This window comes from Cynocephalus volans, chromosome 1 (assembly GCF_027409185.1).
Source record: "Cynocephalus volans isolate mCynVol1 chromosome 1, mCynVol1.pri, whole genome shotgun sequence".
In the NCBI taxonomy this organism is placed as follows: Eukaryota; Metazoa; Chordata; class Mammalia; order Dermoptera; family Cynocephalidae; genus Cynocephalus; species Cynocephalus volans.
The window spans coordinates 290372639-290396196 of NC_084460.1; the positions used below are offsets into that span (position 1 = coordinate 290372639).

At 40.5% G+C, this 23558-nt stretch overlaps 1 protein-coding gene across 1 annotated transcript; it reads right to left on the reverse strand.

Moving 5' to 3' along the window:
- Positions 1 to 15700: 15700 nt before the first annotated feature.
- Positions 15701 to 23253, reverse strand: LOC134361839 (thiamine transporter 2-like). The gene is made up of 5 exons (XM_063076972.1): positions 23104 to 23253; positions 20570 to 21395; positions 18323 to 18515; positions 16479 to 16620; positions 15701 to 15877 (listed from the first exon to the last, which is right to left on the reverse strand). Exons 1-5 carry the CDS (start codon positions 23251 to 23253, stop codon positions 15701 to 15703), a joined length of 1488 nt encoding a protein of 495 aa, XP_062933042.1.
- Positions 23254 to 23558: the final 305 nt, after the last annotated feature.

Sequence of the window (23558 nt, forward strand, 5' to 3'; positions counted from 1 at the left end):
CACTGCATGCAGATTCTCCCCCAGTGCCACCTCATCCGAGAGGACTTGGCAGACCACCCTGTCCAAAATGGTCCTCCTTCTGCCACTCTCTGTTTCCTTACCTTTTTTTTTTAATCACCACCTGTCATATATTAATGTGCTTAATTGTTTTTCGTTTGTTTCTTCCCTCTAAAATAGAAGAGCTAAAATAAGAGGGACTTTATCCATCTTGGTGTCTGCTATATTCCTAGTACTCTGTTGGTGCTTAACTAACATGTATTGGACGAATTAACTAATGCTACCAAAGTATATGACATAAGATTGACTATTTTATATGTACATATATTTTATATACATACATATGTACACATATATATGATGTTACGTGTATTAAAATGGCAAAACTCTGGTGTCTTTTATGAAATGGTTCTAACAGGACCCAGATAATCTGAACATTATATGAATTTATAGAAAAATTTTCACTTGCATTTCTGGGTTTAAAAGTACAACATTTGACACTTTTTAGTAATTGTTTAAATTTATGGTACTTTATTTTTACGTACTCTAATTATGTTAGAAAATATTCTTCCAGGCTTCAGGAAGTTTAAATTTAAGTATTATTAACGTAATGAATGTTTATATTTATATATATCGAAAGGCCTCTCTGACAAGGAATTCTCCATGGGGTGTGATTGTAATTAAGATCACTGACTTGGAGAAGACTGGCCACTTTTTTATTTTCCAATCCCCAAATCTCACAGGGGTGCTTCTCATTGGCAGACTGACCTGCAACCATATGGGGAGGGGAATCGGGGTAAATGTCATCCCAGGTTTCTTCCATGACAGAAGGAGGAAACCCTGAAAGGTGGGGGTGTTGGTGATAATGTCAAGTTGTCAACAAACAGCAAAGCCCAGGACCTTTCAAAGATGTTTTTGAAGTTTACTCACAATAAAGTCCACCTCCTGTTGCCCTCCTGCTGATTATCACAGGGTTTCATCTCCTCTCCAAGAATCCCAAGACCCCTTCTCCCCTGACCATGAGGAAATGGGGGTGAGGACTGGTGGAGTGTGTGCGTGTGCGTGTGTGTGTGAGTGTGTGTGTGTGTGTGTGTGTGTGTGTGTGGTCTTAGATATTAAAGAAAGCCTGAAAATAAATGTGATGTGTTAAAGAACTGACGTGTTGAATACCTGGCTTCTGGAATTCTTCAGCAGGAGTCAATCCCGCCTACAGTGAGAGATGAAAGTGTTCCTTTAAGTGCATCTACACTCACTCACTAGTAACAGTCAACTAGTCCAGTGGGAAATGTCACTTTGAAAGGACAGAGACGATGCTCACCATGTAAGACGATGCTCACCAGAAGAGAGTGAGTAAACTTGGTGGAGTTCTGGCTCTCCATGGGGAAGAACTTTGGGACGGATGACCTTCCAGATCACACCCCATTGGCTGCCACCCACACTGCGCTTGCACAAGGTGGGCCCAGGTGAAGGTAGCCTTCTTTAGAGACTCATTAATGAATTGCCCTCTTCCTTGTCGTAAAGTAGATACTGTCCCAATTGAAATCCACCAGGCTCTTGCTTAAACAGAGTGGGTGGCAATGACGGTCAGAGGCTGGATTGCATCAATAAAGAGCAACGCTGACAATGAGAAAAATTCGCCAGTGGTGAGGTGGAGTTGACGGCTTCCTGCCTGCATCAACTTCTTGGAGAGCAGGGAGATGCTATTCTTTGTAGGATGCTTCTGGTTTTCTAGGGTCTTTGCTGTGTAAGTAACTGATGAAATGGCTACCTGCTGAGTCATCTATGAGCCTTGCTGTGGGTCATTCAATTTCTGTGCTCCCGAAAGCCCACTCCCTTCTTTCATCCACTATATTTCTGTCTAGTCTGACCACGTCTTGTTCACATGACTCCAAGTCTGAACTTTGAGCTGAACTTCCAGTCTTTTCTTCTCCATGCCCGTCACAGAGCTGGGATTATTTTTGCTATCCTGGAGATGCTGAAGTTCCTCTGCCGTTTCTCATTGCTTTGCCTGCTCTAGCAATCCTGCTCTCTGAATTTGGTATGAGAAAGTCAGAAACAAACCTAATGAAAGAAACATACTCTCCCACCTGCCGGGGATGGGAGGGGACCAGAGCCTCCCACCTGGGAGAGAAGGTGATGCATAGCCAAGAACACAGAACGGAGGATGGTCTTGAGGGAGAAAGGAGATGGAAGTCAGGCCCCACAACTAAGAGCAATAATGCTGCTGGTCTTTCTCGGGTCCTTGAGCTCCAACACAAACTTCATCATTTTCTAGCTATGTTCTTGGGCACATAGATGTGGCAATTGCTATGGTCCTTGCTCCTCATTGCTTCCTCAAGGCGATTATTCCCAACCCCTTGAGAGAAAATGAAAACATTCATTTCTTTGAAACTTGTCCAGCTAGACCGCTTTCTCCTAGTTGCTGATGTCTATTGACCTCCTGGTCTCTTCCTCAGGCCTCAGGCCCATCGGCATCCATTCTCAATCCCAAGTCCTGCCACCATTTTGCAGCTCCTCAATAATCCCACGGATGCATCTTTCCAGTGCCTCAACCTCCTCGTTTCCAAAGATTCCCTTTCCCACTCTCCCTCAGCTCCCCTTTCTCATGGCCACACCCTGTTCTCCCCCCAGTATAAGGAATTCGGTCGTGTGGCTCTGCCCACAGCTGTTTCTCTCTCTTTCTTGCTTGCTTGATTAACTACGTCCACGCTACCATGCTTCAGCTTCAGCAGAATACCTCTATTCTCCTCCCAATCTCCCAGCCTTCTCCTTTCTCACCCCCCCCCTTATTTCTGCAACAATTACACCAATGCCTGCACAATTCTGGGAAAATCTTGTATCTGCTTTATTTCTGCTTGCGAGAGGAAGTCACGCAACAAAGCAGAGTAATTGCACTGTACGTGCAGCAGCAGCAGCAGCCTCAAAGGGATTTAACATACGAGGCAGTCCTGCGAGGCCTCTGCAGCCGGCCAGTTTTTCCACTCCCCACAGGGGGCATTTCTCCCTTGACTCTACTTCCCATTCCTCTGATTTCCTCAGCTTCTCTCCATGCTCAGAGACTGTAACCCACTTCACAGGGAAGAAGGAAGCCACCAAATGCAAGAAGCTTCCAGCAACATGCAAACTTCTCTACATCTGCCTGACCCAACCCTCTCCTGCTCTGTGATACTAGAGAGCTGTCCCTTCTCTTTAGGGCCAGTCCTTTCAGCAGGACATGGTGTTCCTGCTCCTTTCTCCTTCTGAAAACATTTATGCTACAGTGTTGTCTTTGACATTTCACTTCTTTTACTTAAATTGCTCCTCCTCATGTAAACATGTATTCAACATTTTTTGTTTTAGAAAACCTTCTCCTGATCCAATGGCTCTCTTCAGGTGTCATCTGAGCTCTCCCCTCCACCAAGGACCACTGTTTTGAACAACTTCTCTATATTGAACATCTGTCTCTATCTCCCCCCTTACCTCTCACCTTTTAACTCACCTGTGAGTATACTGTCCTCTAATGGAGATATCCCTCGCTAAGGTCAGAAATGACCTCCATGTTTGCAAATCCAATGAAGACATTTCAGCAGCCTGTTACTTGACTTCTCAGCATCGTTTGACACTATTGGTCACTCCTTTCTGCTTCAAACGTTCTCTTCCCTGGACGGCTGTGTCCACCCAAGCCCTCTTGGTGTTCCTCCTTTTCCTCTGGCCTTTCCTGAGACCTGTGCGTGCTCATTCTTCTGTAAGTGAGCCACAGTCGTTCTCCCAAGCGCCATCCTTGCCTCTCCTCTCTTCTCACTGTAGAGCTCCTTCCTATGCACTTTCCTGTCTGTTCCTGGCTTCACCTACCATCTGTGTGGCACCGATACATTTATGTGTGTAGCAGAGATGCCACTTCTGAATTCTAGACCTGTGTGTGTACTGCCTGCGTGGCATGTACATTTGGATGGCTCGAGGATATTTCAAATGGACATGTTCAAACCCAGCTCATGATCTTCCCCCCAAAACTCAATCCTCTCTCATTGTTCTATGTCAGAATAATGGTATCACCAAAAATCTAGAAATTTCTTATTCTGTGATTCTATATTTAATTCATCCCAATGTTCTATCAATTTGACCTTAAGTGTTTCTCAATTATGTTCTCTTCTCCATTTCTACTTCCAATATCCCAGCGTCAGCGCCCTTATCTCTAGTCTGGATGAGTGCCTACCAGCTGCTCTCCCCACGGGTTCTCTGGCCCTCCCTCTAATTCATTCTCCATCCTGTGGACAGTGTGATCTTTTCCAAATGAAAAAATTAGGATTTTTTAACTTAAAAAAATCTCCCCACCGTGGCCTACAAGACCTCGTACATTCTGCCCATTCCTCCTCCTGACAGCGCCATCTTGAGCCATTCATTCTGTCATGGTGGCTTTTTGCCACATGGGTCACCTTTCAGTTCCTCAAGCACACTGCTTCTCTCTACTATGGGGCCTTTGCATGTTCCAGCTGATGGCATATTTTCCCTCATCTTTTACCCTGCGTGTCTACTTTTCATTCTTCAGCTCTAAGCTCAGGTGTTTTTTCCTCAGAGATGTCTTCCCCAGCTCTCCAGTCAAGGTCATGTACCTGTGTCCTCTCATAGAGAGTTTCCTTACAGAGTACATTTCCCAGTTGCTGATTCTATGTTATTGTGCCTGTTAGATTAATAGCCAAGTTTCCCATTAGGCTGTAAGCTCCATGACATCAGAGATCAACTCCATTATTGTTGTAGGCAAGTGCCTAGGAAAAGGTCTGGCAGCGTAGGGGCTTAACAAATATGTTTTAAATAAATGGAAAATTTACTGATCCCCAGTTGTCTCATTTTATAAAGTAGGGATGATAACATAGGCTTCATAGGAATTCTGTGAAGATGACATGAGATAAGCGCATGTAGAGAATCTAGTGCAGTTATCTGGAATACAGTTGTTATTCAACATAGTTTGGGTCCCTTTTTCTTCCCACTTTATAACTGGCAACTGTTTACCTGCCTTCATAAGTAGGAGGTGTGTAGGTGTCCTGTGGTCCAGACACTGGTCTTGGCAGATGAAAACAGTGAGAAGTGGTCTGGGGAGGGTCGAAGGGCTCATCCCTGAACTTGGGAGTGTTCAGGGGGCTCCCTTAGGCTGCGTTTCTCCAACCTTGCCCCATATTCACTATGCCCAAAACAGGTGCATCTGCCTGGGGGAAATGACAGGAGGACTGTCTGCTCAGAATTGAGTCAGAGACCTTTCGTCTTAGAAGGATGGGCAGAGAGGCCAGCGTCTGGGGTTGCAGAGAAGAGCTGAGGTTCTCAGTGATTATCAGAGGGACCCTTCACAGCTCTGCCCCTGGCTGTCAGGGCTGATCTCAGCCTCAGCTCTGAGCTGCTGCAGAGGCTTCTGGGCCTCAAAGCCTGACTCTCAAATGCTCAGATGTAGACACTTCCCCAACTCCATCTTTATTCCAGTATTTGGGTGGCCGTTCCAGTTGCCTCATTCATGTGCCTGCTTTATCCTTTGATCCTCTCTCATGGAGGCCATTGACCCAAGACTGGAATGGATGGCCTTTAGCATCGGCTTCATTTGGGGGACTTGATAAAAATATAAATTTCCTGGAGCTTCTGATTTAGTAAGTCAAGGGCTGGCCAGTTAGCTCACTTGGGAACGTGTGGTGCTGATAACACCAAAGTCAAGGGTTTGGATCCCCATACCAGCCAGCCGCCCAAAATAGTTAAATAAATAAATAAAAGATTTACTATGTCAAGTTTGAAGTCCAGGAATCTGCACGTTTAACAAACATTGGTGTTACTGATGCACGGTCATAGTGTGATGCAGTGGACGGAGGAACACTGAGTGTCATCTCATCCATTGGCCAAGGTCTTTCTAAATGCAGCCCCCTGGAGTATATACCACAGTGGCCATTCATAAAGGTAGGAGTTGAGACTTATTACTACTGCTTGGGGCTTCCTTTTCTCTCATGGAGATTCTGCAGTGGCCTTCCTGGAGTGCATACTAGAATCTCCCACATGCAATTTTTAGCTGCTACCCAGTCATTCTCCTGATTCGGATAGGCCCTCACCCCAAGCTGAGTATCTCTGCTCATACTGCTTTTTAAAAAAGGGACCACCTGAGTGTCAGGTCTGCACACCGCCTGGATAAGTGTTGCACAAAGTGGTATGGCAGGGCTACACGGGTTAAAAGAGATACGCACACAAATATCTGAAATTCTTCAGCCCACAAAAGACTTTCACCACCTCTTCACCCCTGGAAGTACCTGGGTAGTAAAATGTAATCTGGCTTCTTTTAATACCTCTTTAATTTCAAGCACCACCTATAATTATGACTTCTAGCATTCCAGTTTACTCTGATTGTCCATGTCTGTCCACATTTTCTGAGCTAAGTGCTGAGCTTGTACTTCAAGTATGCGTTTCTCCATCAAAACCAAATCAACTCTTCCAAAAACATAGTGTCCATAAGCACATAAAAATAACACTGCTGTGAGCATTTTTCACTTAATACTTACTTGGCAGACACTTGCACTACATGATTTTCATGCCTTGTTTCTGATCATTTGAAAAGTTTGCTAAGTAATTATCATTTCCTTCTGGTGGACAAGGAAGCAGCAGCTCAGAGAGAGAAAAAAGGGCTTGTCCACAGTCATATAGTTAAGAATCCAGTTCGGTAAGGATGCAAAGCTTTTCCTCTTTTTCTTATAACCGCTGGGATGGAGCATGGTATGCTCAGCTCCTTTCTCTCATTTCTTGCAAATTGTTCCATGTCTTCCTTATTTCCTCCTCTGTCCCTGCCAGATAACCCCAAAGGTTGAATCTGTGCAGCCGTATGACTTAAGGTTGCCACTTAAAAAGATGAGTACTGCTAAATGCTCACTTATTTCTCCAAGTGATAATAAATGGATCACAAATTCTTGAAATCAGTTCAATAATCTTTGAACAGTTTAAGCTTGCAAATGTTATTTAGTCCAAAGTGATTCTGTCCTAGTTATTACTAGTGACATCTACCGGGAGAAGTCAGGATCGCCAGGTTTTTAGTGAGAGGATCTTAATTCCCATCTGTAAAAGTTCCTAAACTGAAAGTCTGGGGAGGAGTGTCTGTACTGAGAGCCAACTCCGGCTGTGAGGCCTGCAGATGCCACAACGCACAAGGCCCCTTCTTATCCTTTCCTCCAGGGTCTCCCGTCTAGCCTGCTGTGGTGCCATCAACAGAGGTTTGGAGTTTGCTTCAAAGATGCTTTGCTTTTATTGTAGAACCTAATACTACATAATTTGGGGTAAATGTTGTGTCTCCTCTTCAATCTAGGGCAAATTATAAAAATCAATGGCATTTGAATGATTGTTTCTTTATGCAAAGGATCTTCTCTATAACAGACCCAATGAAGAGTAGAAATAGGTATCGCATACAAATTGCTATTTCGCAATTGCCCTTTCTGTTCTGATATAAACATTTTTATCTTCTCTGGAATGAATAAAGTTCCATACATTATTTTATCCTATTAAGAACCCATTCATTCTCATTCCTTCTTTGCTGCTACCTGTTATGATGTGAACAGGGCTGTCTTACAAACACAGTTCATTACTTTACATCTTTATTTCCTGAGCTGGCCAACAAAGATACTAATTTTTCAATATTGGCTACAGCTACCAGTAACACATGCACAAAGTTGATATACCAAAACACCACTTACCTGGGCTTCTGTATAGAGTTATAGCCACATATGCTAAGTTTAAGACAACATGCAGATGCCCAGCAAGCCCAGGCATGCTGGCGGCTGGCAGCAGAACTCATCTTTTTTTCTCAGAAACAAAGAGTTTAAGAATGAGTGAGATGAACACAAAAAGCTGTGCAGCAAACGATCCTAGCACACCTGGCTGGGCCAGTAGACAGTATTTATAACCTATAATTACACAAACACCGTGTATTGCTTTTTAATTTTTAGACTTGCTTTATTGCCAAATCGTCGTTATAGAAAGGAATAAAATGCTATCAACCCAGATTTGTGAAAACAAAAGGAGAGACAGAAGAAGTTGAGAGCTGTAGGAGGGGAGGAGAGATGAAAGAGCTATTGAGTTCCAGTATCTTCACTTTAGAAGGTGGGAAAGACTAAGATAAAGTCTAGGTGAGTGGTGCAGGAAATAAAGAAGATGTATATGATTTAACACGTCATGATCAAGAGAGAAACTCAAAACAGTGATATACCTCTATTAGGGAGCTGTCATTTAAGATAAATCTTTATAATAGATGAGTCAATGGATTCTATAGAAAATCCATAGCTCGAGAAAAGAGTGTCTGAGTGTATCGTCTAGAGATGGGGTGATATCTCCTAAGTGAAACCCAGGAGCAGAAACTGTTAAAGAGAGCTGCTGACAGTGATTCCCCTAAGAGAGAAACTGAGGCTGAGGACAGTGGGGCAGGAGAGAAGGGTTGCCTTTCCCTATACGCCTTTGTATCTCATTTGATTGCTTTGATAAAACTTTAAAAATATATAAAAAGAATAGACAATGCTTTATCAGAGTGCACACTGATAAATTATGAAAACCGGACCTCCTCCCACTACCACAACTCCGCATTCAAGACCAGTGGGCATGGCTCGATATTGGTAAAACATGTGTGCAAAGCAGCTCAAAAGATGCCTTCCTCAGCTGCTTCTTCCAGCAGGTAAGAAAAGCAGAACTGGGCTTACCTTTGTGGTCTTGAAGGCAAGAGCAGAAGAGGCTTTGCACAAAGGGCGAGTGTTAGCTAGCCACACAAGGAATTAACAGGGTGAGTCTGGAGTTCTGGGCTCCCCTCCCCTAGGACATGAGGCCAGCCACAATCAGCCACAATCTCAATGTTCCTGTCTGCTGGGAAGACTGGATACACCTGCTGCAAATCTCGATTAAGCAATACACACCATGGCATATCTTGCACTCTCTTCAGCAGGCAGAAAGGACCAAGTCAGAGTTCCATTACCATGGATGAATAAAACCTCCATCTTGGCACTGGGAGAGAACTGACTTTTCCTTGCGTTAAAAATTAATCACTGCACTGCTGTCCTATCAACAACTTCTCAGAGAAGCTAACTTCAGCGTTTCTCAGTACCTAATTTTGTTAGTGACCAGAAGACCATTCACATTCCTACTATTTCACTAGCTTGTTTTAATCTCATGTCAGGGATCTTTTTCAAAGTCATATTTTTTTCCCCTGGCACATCTAATTGAGATGAATTTTTAAGGGTTGATACATTCCTTTCCTTTATGACACTTTTCCTTGATTCCTACTTCCAAAGTTGGTTGCATTTTGCCCCCTATCATTTTCTTTGATCCTTTCCAGGATCACAAAAGCAATTCAGTCTCTCAGGATCAAGGTTCAGACATCCACCTCTCTTTATTGCAATTATGAATGTGCCACCTTATTTTTTCTTATTACTCCACTTCCTGCCATTGGCTCCCGGCCAGCATTCTCTTTCCATGTGGGCATAGCTTCCAGAGCCAGGTGTTTGTCAGTCTACACTGTGAATTCTACATAATGGCTCAGGAGCCTACCTACATTCTTAGATTAGGTCAACTGTCCTTATAATCAGTCTGAGAGACAGGAAAGGGAAGTGACTTCATGAAGGACATGACACTATCCAAGATTCTCACCGTGTGTGGTAGAAGGGAACAGAGTGTGGGATGTGCCCTCCAATACTTTGCTTTGGATAATTTTAGCCTCCCTTCACCCTTCAAGATTCCTTATCTTTTCCTTATCAAGATACCTTATCTTTCTGAGTAACCCTGCCTGGTATTTGCTGAGACACCTGAATTTGAGTACTGGTATCTTTTATCACTTTGGAAAATTCCCAAGTATGTCTTTGAATACTACATCTTCTCCATTATCTGTATTGACAACTTCTTCAATGGAGAAGATGCAATATTCAAAGATATACTTACACATTTATTGAACTAATGTTTCTCAACAAAAACACTATTGTAAATTTGAGTGGGAAAATTCTTTACTGCATGGTACTATTCTTTATATTTTACATTTCTGGTTCCCAGTTGCTAAATGTCATCATGATGAAAGTTCCTTCAAACTTTTCCAAATGCCACCTAAGGTAAGCTGTCATGTAAGCACCTTTGCTTGAGAACCATGGTGATCAAGTTTCTCTTTCATGTATGTTGTCTCACTTCATATTTTTAATTTCTTTCCTCTCTGTGCTCAATTCTGAGTAATTTATTAAGCTGTCTTCTCTATCACTGATTTTCTCTTCAGCTGTGTCTAATAATCTGTTTAACCCTTCCAATGAGTTTTTACTTTCAATTGTCTTATTTTTCATTTCTCCAAGTTCTAGAAAATTAGATCCTTTGCAGATTTACTTGGTCATCATTGATAGCTTTATGTTCCTTTCCCATATCTACATTATCTTCCTTTATTTCTTTAAGCATATTAACTGTTTTATATTTCAATATTTCATTAAAAACAATGTGTCATTGATTATAAGAAACATCACTCTCTTATGGGTCACTAAGAAAAATAAAAGGATCTTTCTGTGACAGGCAAGTGTTCTACAATCCCTGTCTATAGAGTAATATTTTTTCTTCTTGATACAATACATTTAGGGCGTGGACAGAGTCTTATCCTTCTTTGGAATCTGATCAAAGATCTAGCACTTTATCTTGAGATTTCTCTGTAATCTGCATCAAGGCTTAAGCTTTAGGGCTATAGCGAGAGAAACCAGGAAGACAGTGTATCAGCCAGTTTGGACTTTCCTAACAAAATACAACAGACTTGGTGGTTTAAACAATAGAGATTTACTTCCTCACAGCTCTGGAGACTGAAAGTCCAAGATCAAGGTGCCATCAGGGTAGGTTTCTGGTGAGGTTTCTGTTCCAGGCTTATTGATGGCTGTCTTGTTGTTATGTCCTCAATGACCTTTTCTTTGTGTGCTCTGAAATCTCTTCCTCCTCTTCTTCTTCTTCTTTTTTTTTTTTCTTGGTGACCGGATAGTACAGGGATAGAACCCTGGGCTTTGGTGTTATCAGCACCACACTCCAGCCAACTGAGCAAACCAGCCAACCCTTACTCTTCTTACTAGGACACCAGTCCTATGGGCTTAGGGCCCCACTCTTATGACCTTACCTAAACTTAATTATCTCCTTAAAGGCCCTGTCTCCAAATACAGTCACACTGGGGGTTTGGGCTTCAACATATGAGTTTTGGAAGGCACAATTCAGTTCATAACAGATGGTAACTCTAATGTAATTCAAAATACAAAGGAAATCTAGTTGGGACACCACGTAATGTATTTCAATTACACAAATTATTTTCATAATTTCTGTAATTCTCTTTTGTCCATCCATAGTACCATTTTTTCCTTTGCAAGCCAATACATCAGGTATGGGTGACATAATGAATGATGTTTCCATGTTATGTCAGAAGGATATGCGCTTTCAATTGTATGTCTAGAGGTTGTAATAATTTGTTCTGAGTAATACGCATTGCCATTACATTTATAAGACAGCAGAGATGTTTAGGTACAGTCTGTGGATGTGATAAGGAAGTAAAGTTAAGTGGCCTGCAGAGCAGTAGAACCTCTTCTCTACCCCAGTCAAGACATAGTGGTCCTTCCTTGATGACACAGCCCCAGCAGGAGCAGGTGTCACACTTCCCTCGCCTCTCTGAGTCCTCCCTGCTCACTGCACTTGAGTCCTCTCTACTGACACCATGGGTTGCTGTGGTTGTGGTGGCTGTGGTGTCTGTGGCAGCTGCTCCAGCTGCAGGTGCTACCGGGTCAGCTGCTGCTCTGGCTGCTGTCCCTGCTGCCGTGGCTGCTGTGGGGCTGCTGCAGGGTCCCCGTGGTCTGCTGCTGCCACTGCTCCTGTGGCTGTGGCTCCTGTGGTTGTGGCTGTGGGAAGGGCTGTGGCAAGGAGAAGTGCAGCTGCCAGAAGCAACGCTGCTGCTGGCAGTGGCCAGGCTCTGCCTCTAGGCTATGAGATGATGGGACCCCCTATCTCTGGTTAACAGAACTTTCCTCCTCCCCCTGTCTTCTTCTCTCCCAGACCTTCCTACCTGGTATCTCCTGGGCGTCCTGGGAGTTACTCCCTTAAACTCTATCCCCTCTCTTTGAACCTTTGGGAGGTGGCCATTACAAAAATGTTAACTCCAGCTCAATACTTAAAGATGAGTTCATCTCACTGAGCCTGGCCAAAGGTGTCATGATTCTGAGTGCTCTATTTGATGGGTATTCCTGTGACCCTCCAAGTTTGTATTTCTGCCTCTCTGTGTCCACATATGCACTATTTCCCACCTTTTCTATCACTATTGTTTCCAGCCACCATGTAGCCACTGCCTAATTTTCCTAATAAAGCAAACAACCCTGAGTGATTCTACTTTTTATTCTGCCATGTCAACAAGATGCATAAAAAATTTCTGTCTTAAAGTGAGAGATAAACACGCCACAACAGCAGTGTGAGCACAGGGCCACCTCTGGGGACCTGCCCCTCCCAGTGCCTGTCATTTCTCCATCTCCTGAGAGCCACACCTCCCTTGGATATTCCTATCTCCACCACCAGGCACCTCTTCTTCCAGAGACCCTCTGACCCTCTTGTCAAAAGTGTATCCTGTGCCTCTGTAGCTATGACTGCCTGAAACTGGAGTTTCACCAAGTATGGTTCTTAATATCAGAAAATCATGTCATTGTCTCTCCACAGAACAGATTCCTCTGCATGTCCATAGACAGGATCATTTGCACTGCCATCATTTCTTTGTATTGCCCTTCTTTCTCAGCACTGCTATCAGTTCTCTTACAGCAGAGTTATGAAATAGCTCGAAGGCAGTGGACCCCAAAACAATGTGCTCTAAACATCTCACATTTTCCCACTGGAGACACCCAGTCACAGTTTTGCTTATTCCAAATTTCCTTATGCATTCTAATTAATTATAGCAGAATAGTTCCAGGTATTCTAGTATGTTACATTGATCTTGTGGGCCTCTAGGAAATACTTTTAGTTTATAACACAGGCAATCCTCCAGAGATACACAAGACTTCCCCTGGCAACATTCAAAGAAAGCTAGTATCATGATTGTTAATATTTGTCATAAGACTTACCATAAAACTATGCCACTTTAAAGTTAAGCTTTCATCCCAGAGTTTTCCTACATAGACAGGCTTTGACGTCTTATAAAAATACTTAAGTCAAAAGTCATCATGCTATAGTCATTCAAGTAATCACAAATATCTTAATCTATACGTTATTTTTCCTATTTTTCACAACAGGAAAATTAAGGAACAAAGAGATAACTGTTTCTTCTAAGTCCTGCAAGAGTGGTAGAGAACGTGATGGCTGGAAGTTTTTGAAAACTTACTCCCGGACTACGGTCTGGAGAAAACACAGCTTGATAAATTAGATAATGATAAATTATAATGAAATATTGAATAACCAGCTGATAATACTTCAGCATTTCAGGGCTGAAAAATTTTCCTTTGAAAAGAGATCAGATAATTGGAAATAAAGTAAATGTCCTTTAGATACTAGAAAACGGCTCAGAGTAGGAAGAAAAATCTATTACATTGATAAAGTCTATAAACTAAATCAGGGGACACTGGTCACTCCCTATGGCATTTTTCTCAGAAAAGTAGAGACTACTTGTGGTTATTGAGCATGTTGGTGGATTGTAATAATTTGGTCAGAGACTCCCCCATGTTCTAGTTTGCTGAGGCATATGTGAATGTCCTTGAAATTGATGACAATGGTTTCATGGAGCCTTGTAGACGGGTGGCTTTAATGTGGGTAACAGACTTTTTGATGAGGTTCATTGGAATCCATAAAGTATCCTAATTTAGGATAAAACTTAAAAAAATTATTAGTAGTATAAATTTTCTGTTAGAATGTCCTGTGTCAATAAAATGGACACAGTCTTTCAGTAGGTAGCTATTAATACATTGGAAACAGGTAGACAGATACATGTGTTCTTAAAAATGTGTTATGGTTGGTAAAATTACCTGTGCCCCTTTTATAAAGCAATTATTTTCTTGGTTCTTCTTTGTTAATTTTCCAAATAAAATTTAGAATCATCTATACTAGTTCTGAAAAAACAAATGTGTCATTAATTTTTCTCAGGGATGGGCTTTTAACTTATACATTTATTTAGGGTGACCTGATGTCTACATATATTTTTTCTTCCTAACTAAACCAAGAACAAGGTAGGTTTCTTTATATGTTTAGCTTAGAACATTTACGAGTGTTTTTAGGCTTATTCATAAATGTCTTACACATTTATTAAATTATTAAATAGGAAGAATTTAATTTTAGGTATTTTATCATTTTTGTTCCACTATAAATGGGATCTTTTCCTCTCATAACATCTTCTAAATGGTTATTGTAGTAGGAAAGCTATTGGTTTCTATGCTACTATCTCAGTTTTTAGTTGAGTTGCTTGAGTGTTTTGCCTCCTCCTTTCCAAGTTTTGACTTTGATTCTTTTTTTTTTAAACTTATCTAATTGTGCTGGTAAATGCCTCTAGTACAGCAGGTTAAATAATAAGAAGGATAACACTGGCCATTTTCTCTTTGCTTTTGGTGTAAGTAGGAATATTATTGGTTTCACCATTAATTGAGTGTATTGGTTTTAGGCTGAGTTTTTATATTCAGTCCCACAAATGAATTTTGTGATTTGGAGAACAGTATATTTGAAACATAAATCTATAGTCATCATTCTTTATTCTCAGGAATGCTGCTCAATGCATCCTCTAGTAAAGTTTCAAAAGACAGACATGCTCAGATTACTCTTAGCAGAAATGATTAGAAAATTAGAAAGACTCTTTAAAATTTCTGGATACATTTTATTTAGCACAATCTTTGCCATTTAAAAATTAGGTGTGTTATTCCCCCATCACTATTTGCTTATTTACAATTACTTCTAGAAACACCTGGAAAGTCCTCCTTAAGTTTTCCTATTTTAGACAGACATCACACTGATTAGCATTAAAACACTTGTCTGGGGTCCTGGTGGGGAGAAGACTCACTGCGTCTCCCAGGCCACTGGGAATGGATGTGAATGTCACTCTGCGGACACAGAGGAGCGTCTGGAGCCATTCCCGAGGTAGAGTTTCAACAACAAAGCTCAGCAGAGCCAAAGTGAAAGACAACCATGAAAAAATATTAAATGGTGATACTGTCAAATCATAGCTTGTCAATAATGCTGTGTTATCAGGGTTGAAGAGGAGTCCTTAGAAATGGGACTGAACCTTGTAAATTCTCTCAGAGAACTGTAAGTTAAACAGAAATACACTTACTAGAAGAGGAAGGAAAATGGACCACATGTCAAAAATATCCTATGTGTTGCCTGCTGGGGTAAAAGCAAACAAGTATCTGAGCTAAGCAACGTGATCAGTCCAGTTAGCATCTCTGCTCATAGATGAAGAGTGTCAACTCCAGGATGGCTGGGGTTTGTCCATGGTTTGTTTCCATGTCATTTGTGTCCCTGTGATCAAAACCAGAATTTTCCAGTTACTGCTAACACGGGGGTCCCCACCATGGCTTGTTTGATTGTGATGGTGGGCCCTGCCAGCTGCCTCCAGTGTAGCCGGGAACACAGATGTCTGGTCTAAAACTGAGGTTCTGTTGTGGTTTTACAAAGGTTCATTGGAATCCATGTCAATTTGTGGCAAAACAATGCTATCTGTCTCAAAATCCCTCATTTTCATCTGGCGACTTTGAAAACCGTGGCAGTAGTTGAAGTAGTGAGTTTAGAGCTGCGTTGACATGACAATATTACCAGGTTCTTCTGGGGGAGGCCCATCTGGATTCCGGCTTGTAACAGGGTTCTGTACTTCCTTTTGGCATTTGGCTGAGCAGATAATATATATGCTTCTCATTAGGAAAATCACAGCAATGACTGCAAAATAACTCCCGTAAACTAAAAACTAGAGAAAAACCCAAAAACCCAAATAATTAGCCACATATAAAATCTGACTGTCTATGTCATTGATAATACATAATGATGTTGATGGTTTGCTTGGATTATGGGGTAACTGAGACCAGGATGTTAATATAGGTCATTTAGATTGAACCAATACTCTTTTCTCCTAAAAATCAAGTATGAAAATGCAAGGGACACAGTGACAAAGAGTCCATACTTCGAAGCTGGTTGGTTGGTTTCAAATCTTAGTTGCTATCACCAATAGTGAAAACACACTAGATCCCACTGATCTATGTGTCTATGTTGGGAGGCTGGTATAATGCTATATGCAATATTTCCAATAATAAATTTTAGACACTGAGGTTACTTTTTATCTGCCTTATTCAGCTACGTATTGTAATTGCAATTATTGCTGGAAACCTACTTGGTGTTTACAATATGATAATTACAATACTATAATTAAGGAATTGTGTATTTTAAAATTTGTCTAGCCAAGGCATGTAAGAAATTTAAATATTGCTAGTCATAAGGCTGAAAAACCTTGCAGGTTACCAAGTTACCTTTTCATCAACTATGTTAGTAGGAAAACAAATATTGCAGCTTACCTGAATGCTGATTGGGAGGTTGAGCCCTCTCTGATCCACTATGATCACAGTCATGATGGTCTGAATAACCAAGGCAATGAAGGTGTTGATTCCAAACACCAAGGCATAGCGTTCCACACTCAGATTAAATGCAATCTGAAATCTATCATGAAAACATGGAAAAACATATTAACCATAACATGCATGCAATTCTTATCTTTAAAAGATAAAGAAAGCAGTGTTTGCTAACAGCATTTCTTGTCTAAATCTCCTCCAGTCTAGACAAACAGGTAGATCAAAGAAAGGAAGTTAAAAGGTTAGCCGATTAGCTCAGTTGGGTAGAGTGCAGTGTTATAATACCAGGGTCAAGGGCTCAGATCCCCGCATGGGCCAGCTGCCAAAAAAAAAAAAAAAAAAATGCTGTGAAAGGCTGAATTATAGGTAACATGGCAAAACTCCTTCTGTCCAATTTAGTGCTTTCCAGAAATTAAACCTAAATGTTCAAAGCTCTCATAATTTGAGAATATTAGATGTTATTGTATTTTAGATACTGTTTTGCGATGAATTTTTACGAAAATGCAAGCATTACCTTATCTGAGAATTTCCTGGAGAGTTATTCATTTTACTGCCTACATTGACAGTTTCAAAGTTTAGTAGGTGAATTATTCTTTCAAAGACCCAGACCATGACTGTTTGTACAACTGAGTGGATCTGTAACTAATTTATTTCTAATAATTATATAGATTTAAAAATCTTATTACAAAACATTTATGAAAGACTGGTAAATGTACATTATTTAAAGTTCTTCCTTCGAATGCAGGTAAAAGGCTTTGGGTTCTATTCAGAAATAGAATAAATGCAAAGAAATAATGTAATCCTACCTTAAGAAAATCCTCACATTAAAAACAAAAACAAAAACAAAACTGAAGACATATGAGTCTGATTCATTAAACAGAGACATTTCAGTGAAGAAAAAGAAACTTACCAGGTCAAGGGTTAGGACCTTTATACCAGCCAGCCACCAAAAACCAAACAAAACTTGCCAACTAATTTCATCTCTTTCCTTTGTCTCATGATCTACTCTCTGGCTTCTTGTACTTCTGCATCTTGTCAATTGTTTATCAAACATTTTTCACAAATTAAAAACCAACAAAATGTGATAAAGCTTTTATCTCCACTTCCTCCATGCAATTTAAAATTCAAATATTTCTCATCTCTTTGGTTAATACCAAAGCACATTTTGTGTAGTCAACTTTAGCGCACTTACATATGAAACCAAATGATTTTTCATCGTTTTCCAAAAAAGATCTCTGAAAAAAGTAGATGCAAGGATTAAAGGCAACTCTAAATCAGAAATCTTTTTCAGAAAATGATTTAAAACCACGTTGTTCCCTATAAGTGAGCTGCTGTTTTCTAGTAATCTTCGCATCTACTTTTCTCAGCATCCGACTTTTTATATCATTCCTAAACATGTTTTGTTTCACACAAAAAAGTATGTGCCTAGAGTTACTCAAGTAGCCAAATAAAACTAGGGCTGAAATCTAAACCTAAGCATTTAAAACCAGATCTCATCACATCTTGTTATAGCAAATTGCTGCAAATAAAAAGTCAATACCTGACAATTTATCTTTTGTTTTATAAATCTGTGGAGATCTTTCCCCTTGATGATTTGTCTTAGCAACATTTAGAGGGCAAATAGTTAAGTTAAAAAATGGCATAGCTGTGTTTAATTAAATATGAAGTAGTCAACATTTAATATTGCAATTGATTAAAATCCATCTGAAGTTCTCAGGGAAACTTTAGGAATGCAGAAAAGAGAGGAAGATGGTTTTGTTTTAGGAGTGGAATGAATGAGTAATACTTACGCTGCTATGGTTATAAGAAGCATATAGCTGGACTTGAATATCAAATAGCCAGCATAGCATGCCCAAATGTTGGGCGTGTAATGCATGAGAAATAGAGAGCCTGCATTGACCACTGAGAAGATCGCCAGGGCCAGCTCTCCCAGAAGATCCCAGTTGACCTTCACATAACCCACTGCAAAGGCAGCCACAGACCCTGGGAAAAATACATTGAGGAAGAATAAATACACTAACTTTGCATGTGGGAAATATCAACATGCTGTCTTACAAACTCAAGTCTTGGGTAATTTTAGGTAAATTTTAGTTGAATTTAGATAAACGGTTCACATACCAAACTTTGAAATACAGGCAATTGATAACGAAATGAATAACTCTCCAGAAAATTCCTTACATAGGGTAATGCTTGCATTTTTGTAAAGGCAACTCTAAAAAGATGAACACATTGCTTTCACAAAAATTGTGTGATCCACCTTGCTGTGGATTGAATGTCACCCTCAAAAAACTCATTAAAACTTAATCCTCACTGTAACAGTGTTAAGAAGGTGGAAAATTTTATTATGGTAACTGAAAGGCAGGGCCTTTGAGAGATTATTAGATTGTGAATGAATTGATCATGGAGCAATGGGTTTGGTTCTGATGGCTTTAAAAGGAGAGCAAAGGAGCAGGCTAGCTCTCTCTTGCTCAGCCCATTCTCACCGTGTGACACCCTGTGTAGTTGTAGAAGAAGGCCCCCACCAGATGTGTTCCTGGACTTTGGGCTTCCCAGCCTCCAAAACTGTAAGAAATAAATTGCGTTTCTTTATACATTACCCAGTTTCAGATGTTTTGTTATAAGCAACAGAAAGAGACTATTATACACCTAGATGTGGATTTATCTTTTTCTCAACCATGTTTTCTTCTGGCTTCTCTTTTCACTTCCTATTCTTTTAGCCACTTAGTCTTAACACTGTTAATTAGTATCAAGTACATACCAGGCCTTGTACTATGCAGAAGGGCCAGAAAGTTTCCTAACCACAGCAGTGCAGGGAGACATTAACCCAGTCATTTAATACAAAAGGCCAGAAGAAAAAAGGATGAAATACATGCTTTGGGACTATACCTGTCTTCTCTATTTGCCTTTCCTTTATCATTTTTTATCGTTAGTTTTTTTTTTCAGTGACGGAAACCAGATATGTCAGATTGAATTGTCAGTTTTACTCTTTATTATTAATTTTTGTTAATAATTATTAATCTTATTTCTATTCTCCACCTCAAAGTCTTCAAGATTGGCCCTAATTTACTTAAGGCTCTTTAGGTGAAAAGACCTATATTGATTTACAGAGTTTAAGATGTTGAATAATTGACAGTAATTAGGGTTAGTAATTATTTACTGACCTTTAATTAATTAACTTTCTACACATGATCTAGGAAAGAGGCATGACTACAAAGGAAATAAAATTATTTCTCCCCAGGAATTTAAAAATGGAGAAGCAACAATTTCAGTGAACCAGCACAGTCCTGGTTGCCAGGAGTCAAACTGAATCACCTAAAAGGGAGACAATAATAAAACGTGGGTTTTCTGAAACTTTGTGTAAATGAGGGTGTGGAAAATTCCAACTTCCTAGCAAATATTTTCAAAGTCCCGTTTGACATTTAAATTCCTATTGACTAGGATATAAATATTTATTGTAGAGTAAATTTCAAAGGCAGATTTCTCTCTGATATTAGAATCCTGACTTTCATATCTCTTCCACCAAAATTTAAATCTCCAAAGAAAGCTACTTTTGAAAATTGTGGGTGTATAGCCTACAATTGTTAAAGGTGAGGACTAGCTAAGATCAAATCCTTGATTAACATGACTCTCCCAGTGACAATTTAGAAGCATTAATTTATTTGCTAAACTAATTAGTAAAAACCCTTTACTTTTTCTTTTTGGTATTAAAAACAATCCTGAAAGAACAGGATACATTGTTAGTACTTGTCTTAATGATGAAATGGAATCTCAGGGATTCAACCAGAGTTTGGAGCTAAGCCCTGAGCTCTTGAGTTACTGGTTGTAACTGTAACACATCAAATAGAAGGTCATGGTACTCTTATTTTTCCAGTACTTTCCATTCTTGAAAAAAATTATGGCTTCTGAACAGAAGTAATTTACTACTGTAAAGAAGTTTAGGAACAGAAGTAATTTACTACTGTAAAGAAGTTTAGGACTTGGAGAAAAGAACTTAAAAGAGTAGCCCATCAAAGGAAGAAAAAGCACCATTTACTTACCTCCAAACGTTGCAAGGGCTTCCACTGCCCCATTATAGATGACGGAATCTTGGGATGGTGCCTTGTAATCCCACAGGATTTGAACATAGTTCAAAATTTGGTTAAAACCTGCTGTGGAAAAAGCCCACCACAAGGACCAGTAAAAAAGACGCTTGGAGGCGTAGCACTCCTTCAAATCTTGGAACCACTGCACAAAAACTCTCAAAACCACCTTTTTTAGCTTTGAGCTGCTCAGCTGGCCATTCTCCAGGTTCTCTGCAGTGGTGGGTGTTTCCGAAGTGGGTTTCTCGTCTTCACAGCCTGGCGCTTCACCCTTGAGAGGTTCCTCCAGCACTGTGCTCGTGCTTAGTGACTTCATTTCTTTGCTAGGTTTTGCATGAAAGAACATGCTCTTCTGGGGCATGGGTAGAAAAAGTGAGAGAAGGAAGGCCACGCAGACAGAGGCCAAAGATATGACGTTGAGGTAAAAGTATGACAGGTTCGCCAGGGAGACCAAGAGTTGGGCCAGCACCGAGGCTGCGGTGTAGGCGACCAGCGTGACACTCCTACAGTAGCCGCTCACTCTCTGATAGTGCTCGGGGCTGACCATGCTGTAGATGTAGGCATAGTAGGCCACCTCGGTGGCGGTGACCATCCCATAGAAGAATTCCACAACCTGCATGGTCTTGACTCCTTGGCCAAACAAGAGCAGCAGCCAGGTAATGATGAAGCTAATCCCTTGTAAGATGATGACTGGTTTGTAGCGGACGTAATCGGTGACGACAAACACAGGTAGCAGCAGGGCCAAGTAAGAGTATGTCCAAACAGGGAGGATCTCATTGGTGATCTGAGAAGGTGACAAGTAATGTGACCGTGAATGTACTCCTGACTAAGGCACATGTGGTTTGTAGTTCAAGTTCTGCATCCCATTGGATATTCTTCATATTATGGAAAAACATGATAGAATACTGATTTTCAAGGAAACCACTAAGAAAAGATAGCCCCCTTCCCCACCGAAAAAACAAAAAACAAACCTATTTATATATTAAGGTGTACCCCTGTAAAAGGAGCATATACTGGATCAATACGCCATCTGAACTACACATTAAAGTTAAATACTATGTACAGTTGAGTAAATTATTTAAAAACTGTTTAGACACTTCTAAGTTTCTCAGGTTCTTAAAATATGAAAAGAGTAAATACTCGTATCTTTGATGAAGTACGGAGCAGGAGCGCATATGTATTTCTTTCCTAAGCAAATGTGCTTGGTTCCCAACTCTTTTCCCTCAAAATGCCACTAATCTGTCTGTGCTTCCTCAATTCTGCCTCATTTTTTTTTTTTTTTTTTTGGTTTTAAGTCCAATTTATTTTTATTTTAAATAACACAGTGAAGCTGAGGGAATTTAACTATACTTCACAATTTAACTTTTGGCCCATAGTAACATCATAAACTGAATTATCAAAGAAATCTGGCGTCAGGTTAAAATGGGTCACCTCATGAATTTAGTCAGAAATGCATGGGACCTCAGTTCTCACAGACAGAAAGGAAGGACCTGTCGATCTTCGGGGCCTGATGGTGAGCGCAGCAGTCTTTCGCATCACTGCACTTGCCTTCATCACTGACATTTGGCTCCACTGAGGCTGCTGTAGGAAGCAGCAGCGCACAGAACAAAGGCCAGTGCGACTGAGCTGCACCTGGGAGGGAAGCTCCATTGATGGTGGGTGCAGAAGCAGACCCCAGTGGGTTCATGGAGTGGATTCTCTTATCTATCCTGTGTGTTGTCTTAATTGTGGCATGCTTCAGCCTGGGAAACTCTGAAATAGACTGGTCCCAAAGTCACTACAGAACAACCTTGCCTTCCTGCCACACACTCTCTACTGTGTTTTCATGGCTACGGATGGATCCAGCTGGATCAGTGCATCCTCTTGTTGCACTTGTTATAAGAAAAGAAGTGGATCTATTAAGTAAGAGAATTTGGCTTCTGGGGAAGGAGTGAAAGGGTGGGAGATAGAGCTGTTAATGCCTCACCTGTTGGTAAATAGTTTTTCAAAACTGAGTTAAGTGTCCTAAAGAAATACTACAATTCTTTGTGAGATCCTGCTTCTACCTCAGCAGCCTGACAGTTTATCAGGTCTAGATCTCATGCCTGGCAGCCACTTTATTTTAGGATTAGTATAATAGGATCAATGAAGACCTGAAAGGTTCCTATGCATTAAGAGTAACGTTAGGACTCTACAAAAAGTTAAATTATTTATGACACATGGAATGGGTTTGGGCTGCCCATATTTGCAAGTGTGAGGAGGAAAGAGTAGTTTGAACAGTTCTATTCCATGACAAATACGAGGGCACTTCAGAAAGTTCATGGAAAGATTCATTTTATCTTTTAATCCTATTTTTCCATGAACTTTTTGAAGTGCCACTGTACTATGAAAATGGGACTCACTGAGGTCATTGTGTTCATTTTATTTCAGGTTGAATGAAGCCCTGATTCTATGTCCTTGCTCAAGTCCCGTAGAATTAAACCACATTAAGATATGTGTGTTTGTTAACTTACCTCTGCACTGGTCAGGTTTTTACTTGGTTCAGACAAATATGGGATGAGGAATGGTTCTGAGGGTCTCATCATGGAGAAAAATCCAAACAAGCAAAGGATCACAGTGGGATAAATCCAGGAATTGCTCAGTGAAGGTCTGAAACAATCCATGGCTGATCAGATAGAAACAAAGCAAAATTAAGTGACATTTATTCTTTTGAGCACCTTAGCTATAATTAAAAACTGGTTATTTCTAAATGTTTTACGAATGGGTAATGTTTCATCCATCTGCAGCTAAAATGGAAAAGTGCTTTCAAATATTCCTTAGGTGAGTCAGGCAAGCCCTCTTTTGTCAATGAACTTCTTATTCATTATTGCTGGGGATAGAGTCATGTTTCTTTAGTTTTCTCCATCACAAACATGGTAATGAGTAGCTATTAATAAGTGACAGACGAAGAGTCAACAAATGCTTGAAA